The 21126-nt window shown below is 47.6% G+C and overlaps 1 protein-coding gene across 1 annotated transcript in view; it reads right to left on the reverse strand.

Annotated features, from left to right (window-relative positions):
* Positions 1–20969, reverse strand: part of cpt1ab (carnitine palmitoyltransferase 1Ab (liver)) — a 44016-nt gene extending 23047 nt beyond the window's left edge. Inside the window, exons 1-8 of the mRNA XM_080545275.1 lie at positions 20832–20969; positions 16019–16180; positions 13865–14007; positions 11946–12117; positions 9053–9154; positions 7203–7340; positions 6715–6792; positions 756–863 (exon numbers count right to left, since the gene is read on the reverse strand). Coding sequence (XP_080401401.1) covers positions 756–863; positions 6715–6792; positions 7203–7340; positions 9053–9154; positions 11946–12117; positions 13865–14007; positions 16019–16159 — 882 coding nt within the window. The 5' untranslated portion in view covers positions 16160–16180; positions 20832–20969. The remainder of the gene's footprint in view (positions 1–755; positions 864–6714; positions 6793–7202; positions 7341–9052; positions 9155–11945; positions 12118–13864; positions 14008–16018; positions 16181–20831) is intronic.
* Between the last annotated feature and the right edge of the window lie 157 nt (positions 20970–21126).

Below are 21126 nucleotides of genomic sequence, written 5' to 3' on the forward strand. Positions count from 1 at the left end.
ATTAGAGCACAGTGCACCGTCACTAGGGGGGGTGGCAGTACACAGTGCGACAATGGCAGTTACTACAGTACATAACCTAGTGGCCAGGTTATGTATTACACACATGCTTAGCAGCAGTACAGGAGGAGACAGATGAAAGGCCTTCGTTACTTCGTAACTAATCAGAAAGGTCACTAGGTTCTACACAAGATAACAGTAGCATGAGATAAAACAGTATCATTTAGGATAACAGCCTTGTCTAATCTCCGGGGCCACAATTAATTCATCTTAGAAGTTAAACATTTGTAAAAATAGACTTTTATGTCGTAGCACGTTGTATTTTTGGCAGTCGACTGACAGACTGTTTACTTAGAAGTCAGCCAAGATTCAGTTATGAAATATCTATGACACAAAATGCTCTGCATCATTCTTTTCTTTTCAATAAGCTGCCTTGCCAGAGAAGACTTCATTGGTCTGACCGACACAACACACACACACAAACTAACGAGAGAGAAAGAGAGAGAGAGAGAACGAGAGAGGGAGAGAGCAAGAGAGAGAGAGAGAAAGCGAGAGACAGTGAGAGAGAGAGAGAGAGAGAGAGAGAGAGGGAGAGGGAGAGGGAGAGGGAGAGAAAGAGAGAGAGGGAGAGCGAGGGAGAGTGAGAGAGAGGGTGAGTGAGAGAGAGAGAGAGAGAGAGAGAGAGAGAGAGAGAGAGAGAGAGAGAGAGAGAGAGAGAGAGAGAGAGAGAGAGAGAGAGCACCAGTGGTGGGACTCACAGGTTTGATCTGGGCTCTGTCTAGCTTCCTCCTGTACAGCATGATGGCATGGATGGCATTACCAGCCCTGGCGGCCTGGATCTGTGTCGGGAACACGTACAGGAAGTCCTAGAGACAGGAAGAGGAAGACACAATCACACTTCATTAAGTTCACTGATTCAATTTAAAATCAATCCATGTTTGTGGTCTTCCTGCAGAGTCCTTGGGGAGTGGGGTGGTCCGGGGGTCTAGCACCGCGGTCTACAGTGCACACATATGCCCATGTCGGTATGGGTACAAATCCCACCCATGCCCTTCTGACATACCCTCTCTCCTTACTTTCCTGTCTGCCTTCACTATCCAATACAATTTTAAATAAGTGGGACTGCCCACAAAAAGCAAAAATAACATTAAAAAAAACAACAATAATAATAATAATAATAACAACTTTTAAATAAATGTCCATGGTGGACCCATAGGAACACTGGAATTTCATGGATTCCTGTTTTTTTGGGCTGAGTCACTTCTTCACTTTCCCCTGAACCCCCTGAACAGGTCCGTCTAGGGCAGCCATCATCAACCCTGCTCCTAAAGAGCCAGACAGTAGACGCAGGCATAGATTATTATTATCTTACGATGACATTCACTTACTGAGTCCAAACAGGGTCCTCAGGGAGTGGCTTATACAAGACATTGTCAGGGTTAGAGGTACCAGAATTTGCAGAAACCCAAACAGGGCTACAAACTGGTGATGATTCATGTGGACGATCTATTCTGAGGTAAAAAATGTCGAATTTCGCTGAAAGGTGACAAGTTTGCACCCCTGCCAAAGCACACCGGCCTTGGCTATCTCGACTTTTGTCAACCGGGTCTACAGGACTTCAGTCAACAGCAACACTCTTGTGCTTCATATTTAGACCAACGCCGTACAGGTTAACAATGTGACCTCTATTCCAAACACTTTGAATGCCGCTCCATTGACACAACACCAACTCCCTGCCCGCTGAACAACTAGGTCCTGTTTTGGCCATGGCTCTCTACTTGGTGATAGGGCAGTCTTTGATAAGGACTAAGTTGGGCTGAATGAGAGAGAGAGACAGGGAGGGAGGGAGGTTGGGTTGAGAAAGAGAGGGGGGAGATAGGAGAAAGAAAGGGGAAGAGAGACATGGGAAGGGAGAGACGGGGAGAGAGGAAAGAGAGGAAGAGGGGGGGGGGGGGGGGAGAGAGAGAGAGAAGGAGAAAGAGAGCCACCTGACATGTTGTGTAAGTGTTATGGTTGGGTGCTGGGTAACTACTGTTTTGTACCCATGAGAGGCACAACATGTCCCAGACAGGCAGTGGGGACTCTCTCCCTCTCTCTCTGGACTCTGTGGCGCACTGACCCATGTCTAGCCAGCTGCAGCAACAGCTTAATGTCCCACACTCTCTCAGGCCTCTCACTCAGGAGACACAGACGCAGTCCAGAGGACCCAACGACCTGCCATGTCCTCAGTGGTGTCCTGCCCTGTCCGCATGGGGCGGTTGAGTGCACTGGTATAGGAGAGACGGTCACCCATAGCGCGCGCACACACGCACACACACACACACACACACACACACAAAATGTAGTTGCCAACTGAAAATAGGCCTAACCCTGTAACCATGCCAACTTAAGTGCCGATTTCCCAAGCAAAGTTCCCAAGCAAATAGGAAGTATGAAAGCCGTTCAGGGGAGGCTGGTGGAGGTAGAAATCAGAAGACTGGCTCATTACCATTACACACACACACACACACACACACACACACACACACGAAAGCAAGTTATTGGGTCAAAGTTTGTGTCTGAACAACAGAAGATAATCTGGTTAATCTGTTGCCTCACTGCAGGAGGGCTGAGAAGCAGAAACCCAGGCCAGACACCAGGCCAGACACCAGACACCAGACACCAGGCCAGACACCAGGCCAGACACCAGACACCAGACACCAGACCAGACACCAGACACCAGACACCAGGCCAGACACCAGACACCAGACACCAGGCCAGACACCAGACACCAGACACCAGACACCAGGCCAGACACCAGACACCAGACACCAGACCAGACACCAGACACGACACCAGGCCAGACACCAGACCAGACACCAGACACCAGGCCAGACACCAGACCAGACACCAGACACCAGACCAGACACCAGGCCAGACACCAGACCAGACACCAGGCCAGACACCAGACACCAGGCCAGACACCAGACCAGACACCAGACCAGACACCAGACCAGACACCAGGCCAGACACCAGGCCAGACACCAGGCCAGACACCAGACCAGACACCAGACACCAGGCCAGACACCAGACCAGACACCAGGCCAGACACCAGGCCAGACACCAGACCAGACACCAGGCCAGACACCAGACCAGACACCAGGCCAGACACCAGACCAGACACCAGGCCAGACACCAGACCAGACACCAGACACCAGACCAGACACCAGGCCAGACACCAGACCAGACACCAGGCCAGACACCAGACACCAGGCCAGACACCAGACCAGACACCAGACCAGACACCAGACACCAGGCCAGACACCAGGCCAGACACCAGACCAGACACCAGACCAGACACCAGGCCAGACACCAGACCAGACACCAGACCAGACACCAGGCCAGACACCAGACCAGACACCAGACCAGACACCAGACCAGACACTAGGGCTGGGTTCAAAAAAAATCGATTTCCCGATTATGAATCGATCTTCATTAAATGAGCGATTATCGATTCATAAATCCCGAGATCGATCTTTCATTTTATTATTTTTATTTATTTTTTGCTTGCAGCTTCAACCCGCAACGAGATCTCGTGGCCAGATCTCGCGCTACAAGAATTTATCATATCTCACGCAACGTGAGGTCTCAACACTAAAATCTACGAAAGCAAGTTATTGGGTCAAAGTTTGTGTCTGAACAACAGAAGATAATCTGGTTAATCTGTTGCCTCACTGCAGGAGGGCTGAGAAGCAGAAACCCAGGCCAGACACCAGGCCAGACACCAGACACCAGGCCAGACACCAGACACCAGACCAGACACCAGACCAGACACCAGACACCAGACCAGACACCAGGCCAGACACCAGACACCAGACCAGACACCAGACCAGACACCAGACCAGACACCAGACACCAGGCCAGACACCAGACCAGACACCAGACACCAGACTAGACACCAGGCCAGACACCAGACCAGACACCAGGCCAGACACCAGACCAGACACCAGACCAGACACCAGACCAGGCACCAGGCCAGACACCAGACCAGACACCAGACACCAGGCCAGACACCAGACCAGACACCAGGCCAGACACCAGGCCAGACACCAGACCAGACACCAGACACCAGGCCAGACACCAGACCAGACACCAGGCCAGACACCAGACCAGACACCAGGCCAGACACCAGACCAGACACCAGGCCAGACACCAGACCAGACACCAGGCCAGACACCAGACACCAGGCCAGACACCAGACCAGACACCAGGCCAGACACCAGACACCAGGCCAGACACCAGGCCAGACACCAGACCAGACACCAGACCAGACACCAGACCAGACACCAGACCAGACACCAGGCCAGACACCAGGCCAGACACCAGACCAGACACCAGGCCAGACACCAGACCAGACACCAGACACCAGGCCAGACACCAGACCAGGGTTCAAAAAAATCGATTTCCCGATTCTGAATCGATCTTCATTAAATGAGCGATTATCGATTCATAAATCCCGAGATCGATCTTTCATTTATTTATTTTTATTATTTTTTTGCTTGCAGCTTCAACCCGCAACGAGATCTCGTGGCCAGATCTCGCGCTACAAGAATTTATCATATCTCACGCAACGTGAGGTCTCAACACTAAAATCTAAAAACATGGCGATGGCAGGGACACTCAAGTCACCACCAGGCTTAAAGTCAGATGTCTGGGTGCATTTTGGATTTAAAAAATGTGACGATAGAGATGAGCTGGACAAAAGCAAAGTCATATGTAAATAAAAAGTACATTAATGTAACTGCTTTGGAGTCAATTCATTGATATGTTTAACAATGCTACATGTTATAGGGTTCCTTGAACCATTTATAGCATTAGTTCGGAGAATCTCTTTCATATTCAAGCAAAAAAATTATATTGTAACTAGATCGAATCGGAATCGAATCGAATCGAAAGCTGTGAATCGGAATCGAATCGTTTTGGGAAATCAGTGGCGATACCCAGCCCTACCAGACACCAGACACCAGGCCAGACACCAGGCCAGACACCAGACCAGACACCAGACACCAGACCAGACACCAGACCAGACACCAGACCAGACACCAGATACCAGACCAGACACCAGGCCAGACACCAGACCAGACACCAGACCAGACACCAGACCAGCTCCATCACTTAGTGGGATGTGCTCTTACCTAACACACTCTTACCTAACAACCACCAGCACCAGCACCAACTTCAGCACCAACTTCAGCACCACCTCCACCTCCACCTCCACCTCCACCCCCACCCCCACCCCGGTGATGACAGAGGGGGTTCAATGACACAGCTTATTGGTCACTTGAAGAAACCTTGTGACTGGCTTTTCGTTTAATCTGATTTCCCAAAACTTCCACGCATGTAAAGCCATATGATGCAAACACAACGCTTAAACGGCCTTAAGTCTAAATACAAAGTTAAGTGTTCCATAGGAACCCCCCGGAATTCAGCTCCACTGGTGGATTTCTGTTTCGCTGAGTCACTTCTTCACATTCCCCTGAACCCCCTGAACAGGTCAGGCTAGGGAAGCGGTCACCAACCCTGCTCCTAAAGAACCACAGTGGATCCAGGCATAGATTACTATCTCTTACGATGACTGATGGATAGACGACTTACTTGCATAGACAAATGTATTTGTTGTAAGTCGCTTTGGATAAAGGCGTCTGCTAAATACCAAAAAACGGACCGGATCGAACAAATCAGCTAATTGGCTGAATCAGGTGTGTCTGAGCTGAGCCGGGCCAAACGGAGGTTCACCTCTCGACGTTTTTCACATTCTCCCTCCCTGAGGCCTGAAGCTGCATCCTAACAGCCCCTTACGTTCACATTCTTGGCATGTAAAGCAGCCGCCTTTATCCAACGCGACTTACAACAAAAACATTTGTCTAAGTAGCCCCGCGGCTACCGTGTGAAAGACAGATCGCTCCCACTGGAAATCATTATATCATCGGCCACAGTTGCCAGAGAGGCTCTGCGTGCGTCTTAAAGTTGTCAAGCGTGTTAACAGACAGGTTAACACGTCCCCTGGCACGCCTGATTGAGGTAAACACGGCAGGTGTGTTGCAGGTAGGTTAGGGTTGGAGTGAACACCTGCAGGATGGTAGCAGGCCAGGAGGAGGGTGGGGCTCACCTGGCCGAGGGCTGTTAGTGGTCATGTCAGAGGGAGACAACGGGAGAGGCACACAGCACTCAACCATGACAGCACAACACTCAACCATGACAGCACAGCACTCAACCATGACAGAACAATGCAGAGGCAGCCTTGGGAGGAGCAGGTGATGCATCCTAGATCTGGAGACATGACTCCACACTAATCACCTCAGCTGTCTGTCTGTCTGTCTGTCTGTGTTTTTGCAGATCGAAATCAGAGGACGGGTTCAACGGGTTCATCAACATTCGTTCCACCAGCCTCACCCTGCTCCACACCAATCACCTCAGTTCTGTCTGTCTGTCTGTCTGTCTGTCCTTCACTAGGTCACCCTTTATTCCAGACAGGTTCAATACTCTCTGAGCAACAAGCTTCTGGAATGTTCTTCGAGTGCCACCAAACAAACAAATTAACTACCTAATCTTAAACAATGTCCCCCTGAGAGAACATGGCTTCTTGGTGACCACTCAAAAGGGAGGGATCTCTTGGTGACCATCAATAAAGGGGGCGGGATCTCTTGGTGACCAATCAAAGGGGAGTTGATCTCTTACCATGGCATAGTAGTTGCTGTTGACCATGATAGGACTACGACCACGGAGGTAGACATACTCTTCCCACCAGTCACTGACCTGAGAGAGAATGAAAGAAAGAACAGAATATGAGAGAGAGAAAAGAACAGAATATGAGAGAAAAAGAAGAAGAGAATATGAGAGAAAAAAGAACAGAACAGAATATGAGAGAGAGAGAGAAGAAAGAACAGAATATGAGAGAGAGAGAGAGAGAGAAGAAAGAAGAGAATATGAGAGAGAGAGAGAGAGAGAGAAGAAAGAAGAGAATATGAGAGAGAGAGAGAGAGAGAGAGAGAGAGAGAGAGAGAGAAGAAAGCACAGAACAAGAGAGAGGGAAAGGTGTTAGTGTGGGTCGAACAACAGATATTTTTCATATTGGCTCCTTATAAATGATTCAACAGAGTGACCTCCCTACAGAACTGACACCGACAGAGCTGCTGGGAGAGGTGGTGTGGTGCTTCCCGACTCACATAGTTGGAGGCCCACCAGTACTTGAGCTTCAGGTACCACTGCAGTCTGGGGCCCAGGTTCTTCTCAAAGTCCTTGGCCATGGCCGCCATACGATCATACTGGTCGTCATCCATCAGGGGACGTACCGACTCCAGATACTGGAAAATCCATTCATATTTTTGCATTAATATACATATTAATATATTTGAATACCACAATAATAGAAAATAATACATAGAAGTAACACTTTTGACAAGAATGGGCACAATATGCTGAATCACAGCAACGATATCTGGATTCCTAATGAGCTGAGGTGGTGACAGGAGAAGCTGATGATGGATTGGTTGGTTGACTGGTTGACTGACTGATGTACAGTATTGTGAGAGAGACAGGGGCCGTGTGTGTTTCTTTCTAAAAGGCATCTTTCTTTATTGTTCCTTGAGGTAATTACTGATCTAAAGGAGGGGAGTGTTTGTGTGTGTGTGTGTGTGTGTGTGTGTGTGTGTGTGTGTGTGTGTGTGTGTGTGGACTAGCCAGACAGAGAAGACAGAGGTATCATGCTTCAGTGGTTCTCCCCGGAGGGCAACAGTGTCTCACTGTCTACCAAAGTCGTCGTCGGAGGAGACAGCCCAGGGAAGTCATCCTTCACTCTCCTTTTTGAAAAGCCTTATCTGTGTAAACCTATCCTCGAGTCTTTTGTAAACATGGGCTTTGGTTCGTTACCCCATTTGGAAGCTCTTTAGAGAGCCTGCTGGGCTGTGACGTTCGTGTTCTTCAGTACAAGCGATGCTTTATTGCTCGAGGAGAAGAAGAGGGCTTTTAAAGGGACCGAACACGCTCGAGCCGAGAGAGCAGTGATGAAGTTGCCGCGGTGACGACAGTGAGGTGTATCAACATAACAGTCTACCTATGTCCTCTACTTCATATCCTGTCCTTCCTGTTCTGACTTCCTCTAAGAGAGGGAAGGGTTCCAAGAAATCCTAGTCTGATGACAGTAGAGCTGGGCGATAAAATAGATTTGTTAATAAATGTTTGTTCCCCAAAAAAGCGGTTGGGTGGTGCAGCGTCCGACCTCGAGCAAACCACTGTCTGCTATAAAGTTTGTCTGAAGCCTAATTTATTCCAGCATCACAAACAGAGGCACGCAGCCGAGTGGTAAAAGTGTGTGACACTGCGAGTTGCACAAGGCAGCGGGCAAAAAAATAAATAATAATAATAATAATAATATTTTTAGGTCATATCGCCCAGCTTTAGATGACAGTCAACTGATTTCTTGTTTACGTCTGCCGAGACAGAAATTCATTTGTCCATGCCAAAAACACAGTTACATATGTAACTTATGCTAATCCATCACTAAGCCACCGTTCATATTTGAGAAGTCAAAAAGTCACAGCGAGTACCAGCAACTGCTTTGATGGAAGGATTCAAAGTAAAACACGGACACCTAATATGCAGTGGTTGGATACAGGAATCATTGGGCCGGTTTCACAGACAAGGCTTAAGTCTAGTCCTGGACTAAAAAGCATCCTCAATGGAGATTCTCCACTGCAAGTGTGATTTAACCTGATTCTCCACTGCAAGTGTGATTTAACCTGATTCTCCACTGCAAGTGTGATTTAACCTGATTCTCCACTGCAAGTGTGATTTAACCTGATTCTCCACTGCAAGTGTGAGGCTTAAGCCTCGTCTGTGAAACCGATATATTTCAGTACTACTCCTTCTCTGGCTTCTCTGGAGAGGTTACAAGGGGAGGATTGAGATAAGCTCGGGGGTCGCTTCTGACGGTGCACTGGTGGTGACCTTGAACCAGGGCCGGTGAGCGAGGCAGCTGATCGGACAGCTGATACATTACCTCAGCGGTCACACTCACCCTGCTTGTGGTGTCCTTGACGGCGGGGACGGGTAAGCGTGGCAGCGAACTCTGGAAGCTGTACAGCATTGGCTTCCTGCCAGAGAACAACTTCACAAATAACTGTGGACGACAGAGAGGGAAGGAAGGGAGGGAGGGAGGAGACAGAGAGTGAGGGAAGGGAGGGAGGGAGGAGACAGAGAGTGAGGGAAGGGAGGGAGGGAGGAGACAGAGAGTGAGGGAAGGGAGGGAGGAGACAGAGAGTGAGGGAAGGGAGGGAGGAGACAGAGAGTGAGGGAAGGGAGGGAGGGAGGAGACAGAGAGTGAGGGAAGGGAGGGAGGGAGGAGACAGAGAGTGAGGGAAGGGAGGGAGGGAGGAGACAGAGAGTGAGGGAAGGGAGGGAGGGAGGAGACAGAGAGTGAGGGAAGGGAGGGAGGGAGGAGACAGAGAGTGAGGGAAGGGAGGGAGGGAGGAGACAGAGAGTGAGGGAAGGGAGGGAGGAGACAGAGAGGGAGGGAAGGGAGGGAGGAGACAGAGAGGGAGGGAAGGGAGGGAGGAGACAGAGAGGGAGGGAAGGGAGGGAGGAGACAGAGAGTGAGGGAAGGGAGGGAGGAGACAGAGAGTGAGGGAAGGGAGGGAGGGAGGAGACAGAGAGTGAGGGAAGGGAGGGAGGGAGGAGACAGAGAGTGAGGGATGGGAGGGAGGAGACAGAGAGTGAGGGAAGGGAGGGAGGGAGGAGACAGAGAGTGAGGGAAGGGAGGGAGGAGACAGAGAGGGAAGGAAGGGAGGGAGGGAGGAGACAGAGAGTGAGGGAAGGGAGGGAGGGAGGAGACAGAGAGTGAGGGATGGGAGGGAGGAGACAGAGAGTGAGGGAAGGGAGGGAGGAGACAGGAGACATGAAATGAGCTTACTGGTTCACCTCAACCTACACGCTAGGAAGTAAGGCAAAGTGCCCAGTGAGTCATGAGGGTTAAACGTGTCCCTGTACCACTGCAGCACTTTCATGTTCTTTTCTTTTCACGTTTTTATTATTTGCCTTGCAATCAGCTTGTCAATCAATTGTTGGAATTCAGTATGTTTTGCTCTAGGCACAGAATCAGCCATTGTTGGTGCCCCTGGAGCAATTAGGGGTTAAGTGATTTACTCAAAGTCACTTGCAGCTCCCACCTGAGGCGTGGATCGAACCAACGACCTTCAGATTGCTAACCGGCCTCTCTAACCACTAGGCTACCGCCACCCCCAGTTTAACCTCGCCACAACAGAACTGACCAAACTGGATTTGAGACAGATGAAGTCATCATAAACCCATTTGGGTCGTTGTGATGAGCCTATTACATGATGGGCTTAGTGTAGAGGCGAGTCCTGAGCTTATGCTGGTATACAGGACAGGAAAACAGAGGTCAAAAGTACATGGCTAACTCAAGAGTTGTGTTTGGTTAAGACACATCACATGGCTAACACTCAGGTGTCATGTGGGGAAAAGATTGGAATTTAAAACGGCACTGCAACACAAGGAAAACTATTTTGTGCAGCCATTCCCTCATACCCCCTTTCCACCAACGCGAACAGAGTTCTAGTTCTGGGCTGGTGCTCGTGACGGTTCGCAGTCGGTTCAACTTCTAAGAACCGGTTTGCTTTAAGAGAGCCACGCCATTACGTCACTGTATACGTCTCCGCTTTCCTAGCAATGCGCCAACTTCAAGCACAACATTTATGCATATTTGTGCTGCTCGTCGCAATTGCTATGGACGGCGTTACGTTCAAGAAGAAAGGTAAATTACCTAACACGTTTTGATTATTATTAATACCGAACACAATATGTTAATGCTAGCCTTTGTTGTAAGCTAGCTCGCTAAGTTGATTTAGCTAGCTACCTAGCATCGACTACTCAGGAATTGATCACATTACAGCTAAACAAATCAAATATATATTAATGATACACCGATATCTATCTTGGTTGGGCACGATAATCCCGCCCCCAGCCTCTGACCCAAGCGGTTCTTAGTTCTAGACCAGCCAAATGAAGGTGCCACTCTGGAACCGGTTTTTCCTGACCAAGAGCCGGTTCTTTTGCTGTCGAAAACGCAAGGAACTGGTTCGATGATTAGGCACCTGCTTGGAACCGGCCTTCAAAGTGCCTTGGTGGAAAAGCAGGTAACATTCTCCTCCCCAAGTAGCTGATTGATGTGATCCATCCTAGCAGCTCACACCCAGAGTTCTAAGGACACACCAACTGAGAGGCTGGAAGCATGTCAACATTCTCCCAGAGGAATGTCACACTGAACGCTTCAATGGAGAGCAGGCAGGAGGTGAAGGAATGGAAGTGGAGATGACCATGATCACTATGATTGTCCTAGACGGTGTTTACTGGACTCTATTTGGCCTCCATTTTAGATGCGTACTGTCCTTAATGTCCTTACCTTCGGTCACTGTGTGTGTGTGTGTGTGGGTGTGTGTGTGTGGGTGTGTGTGTGTGTGTGTGTGTGTGTGTGTATGTGTGTGTGTGTGTGTGTGTGTGTGTGTGTGTGTGGGTGTATACAGCCTCACATAAACTTTGGGCCCTATGACTCTAGTGTAGTGCTGAGCATTCATGCAGCATGTTAACAGTTCAGTTGCATCAGTTGATGTCATGACATAAAAACCCTCTATGATACATTTGAAACGACAGGATCTGTGTTACGTTATTTTCTTACCTAACAATCATAATATCACAGTTGTAATCAATCTGGCTATTCCTATTTATATATATATATAACCCATGTAACAAAACCAAGAATAGTGAAAATGGATATTGTCTATAGCTAGTGTTTTGGAACCAAACTCTTCAAATATAAGTGCAGTATTAAACATATGGGGGTGTGCCCCCCCCACACACACACACACACACTCTCTCTCTCTCTCTCTCTCTCTCACCAGCCAGAAGCGTGTCCTCCAGTTGATGGAGCCATGGCGGGCGTACATCCACCCGTGCCAGGACAGCAGGCACTTCAGGGCGTTCCTCATGATGAAGATGATGGTGACCCACAGGCCCGTGCCCACCAGCACCCCCCCCACCATGCGCTGGCTGTCCTCTGACATGTACCGACTGTAGAGGGAGGGGGGGGGGAGAGATGGGGGAGGGAGAGAGAGAGAGATGGGGGACACACACACACACACACAGGGTTAAGTATCAGTATCAGAGCACAGCTGCAGGGTACAAGGAAGGAAATGGTGGGGTCATGTATGTGTGACCGTGTGATTAGGGGTGGTTGGGGTTAGCTCGGGGTAATTGTCAGCTGACCCTGCCTAAAGCCAAGGACCTCAAAACTATGATCGATCACCACTCTCCTGTAGGAGCGGTTGTATTCAGCAGATATTGATCTTGAGGGAAATAAAATCCTTCCAAACTTCCTGCTTCCTTAGTTTTATGTCCTGATTAGATTAGATTAATTAGTCACAGAAGTGTATTCTTTGCTCTAGGCGGCACACAGTCAATTAGGGGTTAAGTGCACTTGCTCACAGGCACAACAGCAGCGGTAGGCACCTTAGATATGACGCCAGCAACTTGAAGCAGGGATCGAACCAGCGACCTTCTGGTTGCTAGCCGGCTTCGCTAACCGCTAGGGCTATACTTGAAGTTCCCGCGACCTTAGTTTTATGGCCTGATTACCAGCAGCAGTGCCAGTAAGTCAGCATCTAGACTGTCTGCAAAGCCCTTTGATGTTTGTTTTACAATAGGTAACAATAAGCAATAAAATATGATATAAACAGGCCTAGCACAAACTTATCACACCAACCATATCTTCACCGACTCTATGACTATGGCTGCTTGTTGGTTGTTTTGAATGTTGACTGTATATGATTGTATTGTAATTACCGGTACTTGATTTTATTCCTATCCTTGTACTTCACTGCAGTGTTGAAAGGTAGCTTGTATTACGCGTTTCATTGTACGTTTACAGATGTACATTGTGCATTTGATCGATAGAAGTATTTGATTTGCGTACATACATGGTAGGTGAAGAACCTTTTTTAAGGAAAGCTTTAGTGTTATGCTCCCTTGTCTAGTCAGAATACTGCTCGACGTTCTTGAGGCTAACCATCACCCATAGTATTGATCGTAATATCGATCCGAAACCTGACTGGCTACAAGCCACCAGGGATGGTCCAGGAAGCATGACGTTGCACAATGTTATGCAAACGCCTTGGTTAAGGTGTAAATGAACGTTCAGCAGGGGGCTGTGGGTGTCATCATCTATCTGGGACTCAAATCAGTGGTTTTACAACATGTTTTTAGACTGAAGGACTCAACCCAGAGATAATCTGATGATGTCTCTAACAGGGGCACCAAGCATAAATGTACATGTCTATCTACTCTTGGTTGTGAATTCACACCAGTGAATAAAGGGGAGGCTAGATGGAGGTAGAAATCGGAGGACGGGCTCATTGTAATGCATGGGACGGAATGAGTGATCTGCGGGGCTCCCGATTTCTGCCTCCACCAGCCTGTAAGTGACTCTCTCTCTCCAGCACAGTGGCCGCCCGCCCTACCTTGATCCAGGAATGCGACAGGGGACGAGGCTTTTGTCACGGCCCGACACTACAAAAATACCTGCTTCTATTCACTTGAATCAGGTGTGACAGTGCTGACAACAACAACAATAACTACAGTAACACAATGTGGCCCTCCAGGACTGTGCCAGGTGACTACTGTACTGTCCTGTCCCTAACAGACAGTAGCCCAAACTGTTCCGGTTCTCTCCAGAAAGACAGAAAGAAAGAAAGCCCACTGGTTTCATAGAACATAGACAGACAGCCTTGCGTGGCGGTTGGCTGGCTGGTGGGACCCTCACCTGACAGGTATGTGGTTGCCCAGTCTGGCCACTAGTCCCAGAGAGGGGTCCAGCTTGGCGTAGGAAGTGGAAGACATGTAGCCTGTGGTGACGATGAGGAACCCGGCTGGGCTGCCCGGGTAGACGCCCGTCATCACCCCATTCTGTGGAGGAGGAAGCAGAGGATTAAAAAAGGGTTTTGGGGTCAATGGGCATTGGGGGTCAGAGGGTCAAACAACGAACATGTAGGCCAAATCTCAAAATGTCTTGATCCTTGATTCCTCAAATCCCCCTCTGAATGTTCATTGGAGGAGGAGGTCTGAGGTCCCCCCCCCCCCCCGCATGGACATTCTCCTCCAATGAGTTTTGAGGAGGAGACGAGGAGGAGAGAGGACATGAGGAAGCAAGGAAAGACTTTGGAGAATCTGTCCTGGTCTTGGGGGGGCGGGGTTTAACCTCAGACCCGGCCCTAGGACTTCATGGGCACTAAACAAGAGTTTTTGATTGACGAGAGGTGGCTTGCGATAAATCGACGGCACAAGTGCAACCCCCCCCCCCCCCTCTAGCGGTTGAGGACCTAAACAACCTCATAGAGTGTTTATGCCAGCGGCCGGCCCTGGAGCAACAGCATCACACACTGGACATTAAGAGATTCTCCATCCAATCCTTCAGTCTCATCCGTAATGTACTATTGACAAAACAGGGAATGATGTTGAGTGTTGCGTCAGTGCAGTTCAGGGTCAGATGAGTGGACAGTTTTCTGACACACACACACACACACACACACACACACACACACACACACACAAAAGGCTTTTCTGTAACATTACACATTGTCAGTCATAATGCTTTCAGATATGGGTGCTACAAAAATCATTGTTATCAAAGTCAAAGTCATTGTTATGGTTTCTCCTCTTGGCTACGTGAGAAGCAGCTAGCGTGTGGGGTCAGGGGGTTTAGAATGACTCAGCGGGAATGGGGTCAGTGGGTTTGAGTGTGTGCTGTGCAAACACAGACAGCCTGGACACCAAGAACAGGTAGGGTCAGTTACTGGCAGAGGTGTGGGTGTGTGTGTGTGTGTGTACTACTAACAGTGAGTTTGCTGAATTCTTTCCTAAACCCGTCCTAAGACAAACAGAAGAGGTAGAAATAGGAGGATGGGCTCATTGGAATGCATGGAAGGGAATGAGGAATGGTATGAAACACACCCATCATGTGAGACACACTGAGACACACACACACACACACAGGGTTAAGTATCAGTATCAGAGCACAGCTGCAGGGTACAAGGAAGGAAACAGGGAGGTCTTGTATGTGTGAATGTGTAATTAGGGGGTAGCTAGCGTAACTGTCAGCTGACACTGCCTAAAGCCAAGGAGCTCAACATCAAAACGATGACCGACCAATACTCTTCTGTAGGAGGGGTTATAGTCAGCGGATGTAGGTATTAATGCACGTTAGCAAAATGTCTGAACGAAACCAGTGGAACCGTCAACAGCAGAGTCCAGTCAAAACATCCACCCGCCACCTTGAGGAGGCGCAAACTATCCTCCTCCGTATCTCTCCCTCCAGTCTAGTTCACTCTCTCTCTCTCTTATAGGGCCGCTTTCACAGACAAGGCCTAAGCGTAATCCTAGATTTAAAAGCATCTTCACTGGAGATTTTACATTGAGGGTTGGTTTCACAGACAAGGCTTAAGCCTAATCCTAGACTTAAAAGCATCTTCAATGGAAATTTCACATTGAGAGAATTAGTCCAGGACTAGGCTTAAGACATCAGCCCCCCCCCGTACTGTTTCTCCAGTGTCAAAGTAAAGAAAGCATGACGACTGCCAATGGCTCCAGGCCTGAGCACAGATTACTTTCCCTTACTTAGTCAAATGTGTTTGCTGTAAGTCGCTTTGGATAAAGGCGTCTGCTAAATACCAAAAATGTAACTGTAAAACGCTTAAGCCTTCACTGTGAAACCGGCCCATTGTCCATCTCTTCCCTTTTACTACGGTGCTACGGCCCTCGCGGCTCACCTTGAAGCGGACAAACCTCTTCTTCCAGGAGTGGATTCGCTTTGGATAAAGGCTAAATGCCAAAAATGTTCATGTAAATGTAATGTAAATGCTTAAGCCTCGTCTGTAAAACCGGCCCATTGTCCATCTCTCCCCTCTACGGCGGAGCTCACCTTGAAGCGGACAAACCTCTTCTTCCAGGAGTGGATTCCGGAGAGGTAGATCTGGCGCAGGGCTTCGTGGCACAGTTGCAGGTCGACGCCATCTGGTGTGATGGTGAACTGGAAGGCCACCGCCTGGTGAGCTTCTGCCATGCTGGCTGCTGCACAGGGTCACTGGAGGAGAAGAGGAGAGGAGGAGAGGAGGAGAAAGGAGGGGAGGAGAAAGGGAGGGATGCGCACAACCAGGAAGTGAGTGGACGGGATGAACATTTCAAATTGTATTCACTTAATTGAAACAGAACAGCGGTCACAACTTGATTCAGGGATGATCTAGTAGGTTTTTTCGGCTCGGTAATAATCGTAGTAGCCTAGGCCTATATCTCAACAGCTTGTAGTGTTCTCTTGAGTTAGACATGAGGCAACAGCATGACTAGTCTCCACAACGACGGAGGGGAAATGCACAATGAACAGTAACCCACTCCAACTCTTCAACACAGAGAAACTGTGACCGACCACACAGTCTGGAGCATCTAAATCTGGGTTCTGGCCAGCGATTCCCAGACCATTAACATGCATCAGCGGAAACATCCTGCATCCTTTTTTTTTTTTTTTTTGTCCATTCCCTAGAAATCAATGGTGCCATTCTTCGCCGGTTACACATCGGAGGGTAAATTCCAATATGTAAACAAAAAGGAAACGGTTTCCAGGGAGATACCTCAGACTTGGTTGTCAGAGGATTAGCGAGTGAAAGGGGCGGTTGACACACAGTAGTAAGTGTTGACTCCTATTCTAGTCTGTCTGTCTCTCTGTGCCTGGATTGAATTAGAATAGAGTGGAATCACATGATCACTGTTGTCCACTCTATTTAAATGTTTCAGATGTCTCTATGTGTATTTTTTATTTTACTCTATTATTCAATTGTCACTTTATTTTGTTGTTGTTGTTTGTGGTGTGAGCTGCAGTAAAGCCTTAATTTCCCCATAGGGATCAATAAAGTACCTATCTATCTATCTATCTATCTATCTTTCTATGAAGTGGGCTAACTCAATCTGTTCTAAGTATTTCAAGACTCCTAAAAGTTCAGTAGGAAAAAGGGGTTATCTAAGACAACAACCTTTCTCTTTCAGGTCAGTGTGACCTCGGACATGCTGTTTCCGTCGGTGACACCACGTTCTCTGCTGCAGACACCGGGGTTACTGTGTAACCTAGATATTTTGTAATTCTTTTATAGACTACCCCTTTATTACTATTAAATAATAATAACAATAAAACAAACATCCTGACTGCCAATAGCCCCTGGCCCGAGCAGAGATGTAGCGACAGATGATTCACTTAAGACAAATGATTTGGATAAAGTAAGTAAGTAAGCCTTGAGAACCGATGGTTCTCAGGCCTAATGGCCCTTAGGCAGCAGGAGCCTATCTCCTGTTTCCATAGCGTGATGCAGCTTGATGTACAAGTACCCCCCCTGGACATGACGCTGGTATGTCGCAGGGTCTTACCCCCAATCCAACCCCTGAGTGCCAAGTAGGGAGGCATCAGGTACCATATTTATAGTCTTGACTCTTTAGTATCACTCGGCCGGGGAACGAACTCACGACCTCCCAACCTCAGGGTCGGACACTAACTGCAAGGCCACTAAGCTAGTATTTGGATAAAGGTGTAGACCTGCTAAATGCCAAAAATGTAATGCAAATGCCAATAGGTTTCACGTTTAAGGTTTACATTGTAGATACTGGTAAATCCATTCAATGGAATTTCCCCTTCAGGAGGGTCACCAAAGGCATAGGTAGAGTTACGTAATGATTACCTGTGCATTGTACCCATGTAAGCTTCTAATGCTTATCTCTCAGTCAACATGGCCATACTGACCCTTGATCCAAATGTGTTGGTGGCATGGTGTGATCAGTGTTGTCCCTAGATAAGGCCTATGCCTATCTTTAAAAGCAGTGTACCGACCACCACCTAAATACCAAGCATCATCATCATCATCATCATCATCATCATCATTAAACCAATTGAAGCCAAAACTATTAAAGGCATTAGGTAAACCTAATCTGTGGCGAGACTCAGTCCTACGTTTCACCTCATGTTACGTCATTCCATTTACGGGGGTATTGAGGCTCAGACAGGGAGAGCATGAGAGAGTTATTTCCGTCTTATCAGGGCTACCAGACACACACATCAAGAGGTGAGAGAGGTACTTCAGAGGTGGATACAGTATCCTAAAAAAACAACAAAGACAATTCTTCTCTCAACCCCCAAACACAATGTACACAACATCATAAGATGAAATATGTTGGCAAATAGGGGAAAGATGTGCATCTTTATACTTTTTTTTTAATATAGTTTTTTGTTTTTGTTTTTTTAGGCCTGCTCTATGCTATGTAGGTCTAGTGTCATGAGCACGTTTTATGCTTAGCTTCATTGCTATATCAACCACGTAATGTTCTTCCTGTAAACTGACACTCACACAAAACAGCACAGAAGCAAACAAGACTGGAAACAGCTGAATTGGCTACTGCACTACTACTAGGCCAAAGCATCTCAGGAATGGATTGACAACTGCATGCCACATCTTATAATACCACAATGGTGACCACTAACTAATATAGAGAGAGAGAAGACATGGCTCTGCAGCAGCATCCCTGAAGTGACGCAACTCCTGCATGATCACATTTAAACACAACATGGGTGTGTTTGTCCTGACAGGAGATGCCAACCAGGTCGGGTTGAGAGATTGAATAGGTTGACTTATCTAGACTGTACCCTGACCGGTGGGAAACATGAATGACTCAAAACAAAAAGTGAAGTCTATGCAATGTCCCAAATGACTCATGCCTCTGACGCAACACATTTACTACACAACAACCACACACACTCCCATGTTTATCTACGGTGCAACCAACTGACCCTCTGTATAACAAACAACATCTAATTACCCAGAGGTTAGTCTATTCTCCTACTGTAATCAGAGGCTTGTTCGTGACAGCGTTTCTCCCCAGTGTAAAAATGGCAACGTGAATTTCACCAGGTGACCATGGCAACGTGAATTTCACCAGGTGACCATGGCAACTGTCCCAAATCAGAGCACGAGAGGGTCAACCAGGAAGATTGTGAATCCTGAATCAGCGGATGATCAGATCATTTATATCAGAACCATTTCTCAGTGTGACTATTATTGTATTTGGCCATCAAAACGCAAAACGTGAATGAGTTTCTGTATAATAATAGAAATAGGGAACGTTCCCGACAGTTTAATTATTTACTGCGGGTAAACGCTATTCAATACATAGCCTTCATCGTTATTGAGATTGGGTCGTAAGTCGTCTGAAGGGCAGGTTTTTCGGTTTCACAGCCCCTTCCCCTCCCCCAGCCCAGCTCCCTGGTCACGTGACTCTTTCCCCTCCCCCCCTAGGCTCCCTGGTCACATGATCACTGTGTACTGGAAACTAGGGGAAAGGTCGCAGCGCTGAGGCTGGAGAATACTAGGCTAACCCTCAACGAATGTGCTACCTTCTATCACCCTATACAAGTACTATACATTCTAGTGCTCTACGGTAGTTATGTTGTATACAGACGTGTACATGCCATAGCCTAATCGGGGTGTAAACATTGCAAGCGGTGTCATTACAATACATGACCTGAATAATGAGGTCAAAACTAGACTCACACCAGCCATCTAATCAGGACCTGGTTTAGTTGACTAAACTGCTCTTTCTGTTCTGGACCTAACTCACTTTCCAGGCTTGAATCCATCATCTGCAACTAGAGAGGTGTACTCCAATGACTTTCTATGGGATATATTCAAATGGGTCATTCTCTGGAATTAAAATGACTGCACACGTGGTCAGTGTAAAAAACAGAAAATAAAAAAAAACAGAAGGTCATCCGCATTACATCTGTCTTGTCCAAAGCAGTCATTGGTTTTCCTTTGATTGGAATAATTGGGTTTGTTGACACGTAGTCAATTAGATGACAGTACACGCAACACATTACCTTTGCTCTTGACTGTACAACCTACACAATATACAACCTACACAATATACAACCACATGTTACTGTAAGAATGGCTTGAGACGACTCAGTGGATGAGTTAACATGAACAACATACAGTACAATACAACATTAACAACATACAGTACAATACAGCCAGGATTTGCCATTCTAACTAAGTGTCAGAGGACAGACATGACAGACCTCTTCTTGGAATAATATATGTCCCACAGTTGTGAGCAGACCTCTACCTGCTGACTGTGTTGTACCATGCAAGGTCGTGCTGTCAACATGCCCTTAGTGATTTGAGGCCTACAGTGTTTACTGTTTACAACGCAATGTTACACTGGGATAGCCTCAGGATAGATTGGGACAGCCTCAGGCCTCTTCCAGACAGATCCATACAACTAGGCATGGTTCATACAACTAGGCATGGTTCATACAACTAGGCATGGTTCATGGTTCATGGTTCTGTGGCAAACAGAAACCAAACCAAGTGTGTGCTGTGTAGGTGTGACAGGAACTAGCATAAACAATCCTACAACATCTGCACATTCATCTAGTCAACTTAACATTCCGAAAAAATAAATAATATTATATGTGTTTATGAGTAGCTAAGCCTCTGACATTAACGTCATGTGAATTGGTACATTAACTAAATAAACCCAATTGAACCACATAACCGGTGGGTTTCAGCGGGGTTCGCCGTGACATTTACAACCTGCAGACAGACTGACAGACAGACAGACTGCAGCCATATTTATTTACTTCTAAACTGTTCATCAACATACTTCATCTACCAGGGGAAGCATAGACAGCTGTTACTCACCAACACTTTCTCTGGACTTGTAGGACCGCGACCCCAGAACCGTAAAAGCAGCAAGGCAAAGAAGCTCTCTGTCTGAAACACGGAGGTTGTGAGACGAGAGACTCTCTCTGGCGACTGTAGTTGGTATCTATCACCCTGCTGTATGAATGAGAGCAAGACTGCGTTCGTAATTCCCTCTGAGAGCGCCGGAGCGCCCACTAGGTTCAACGTCATAAAGCGACCATGTAATTTGATTGGACAAGAGGCATTCCATGAGTGCTGATCAGATTTACAGAGCGAATTTACGAACGCAGCC

This window comes from Nansenia antarctica (assembly GCF_963989245.1).
Source record: "Nansenia antarctica genome assembly, chromosome: 14".
Taxonomy (NCBI): domain Eukaryota; kingdom Metazoa; phylum Chordata; class Actinopteri; order Argentiniformes; family Microstomatidae; genus Nansenia; species Nansenia antarctica.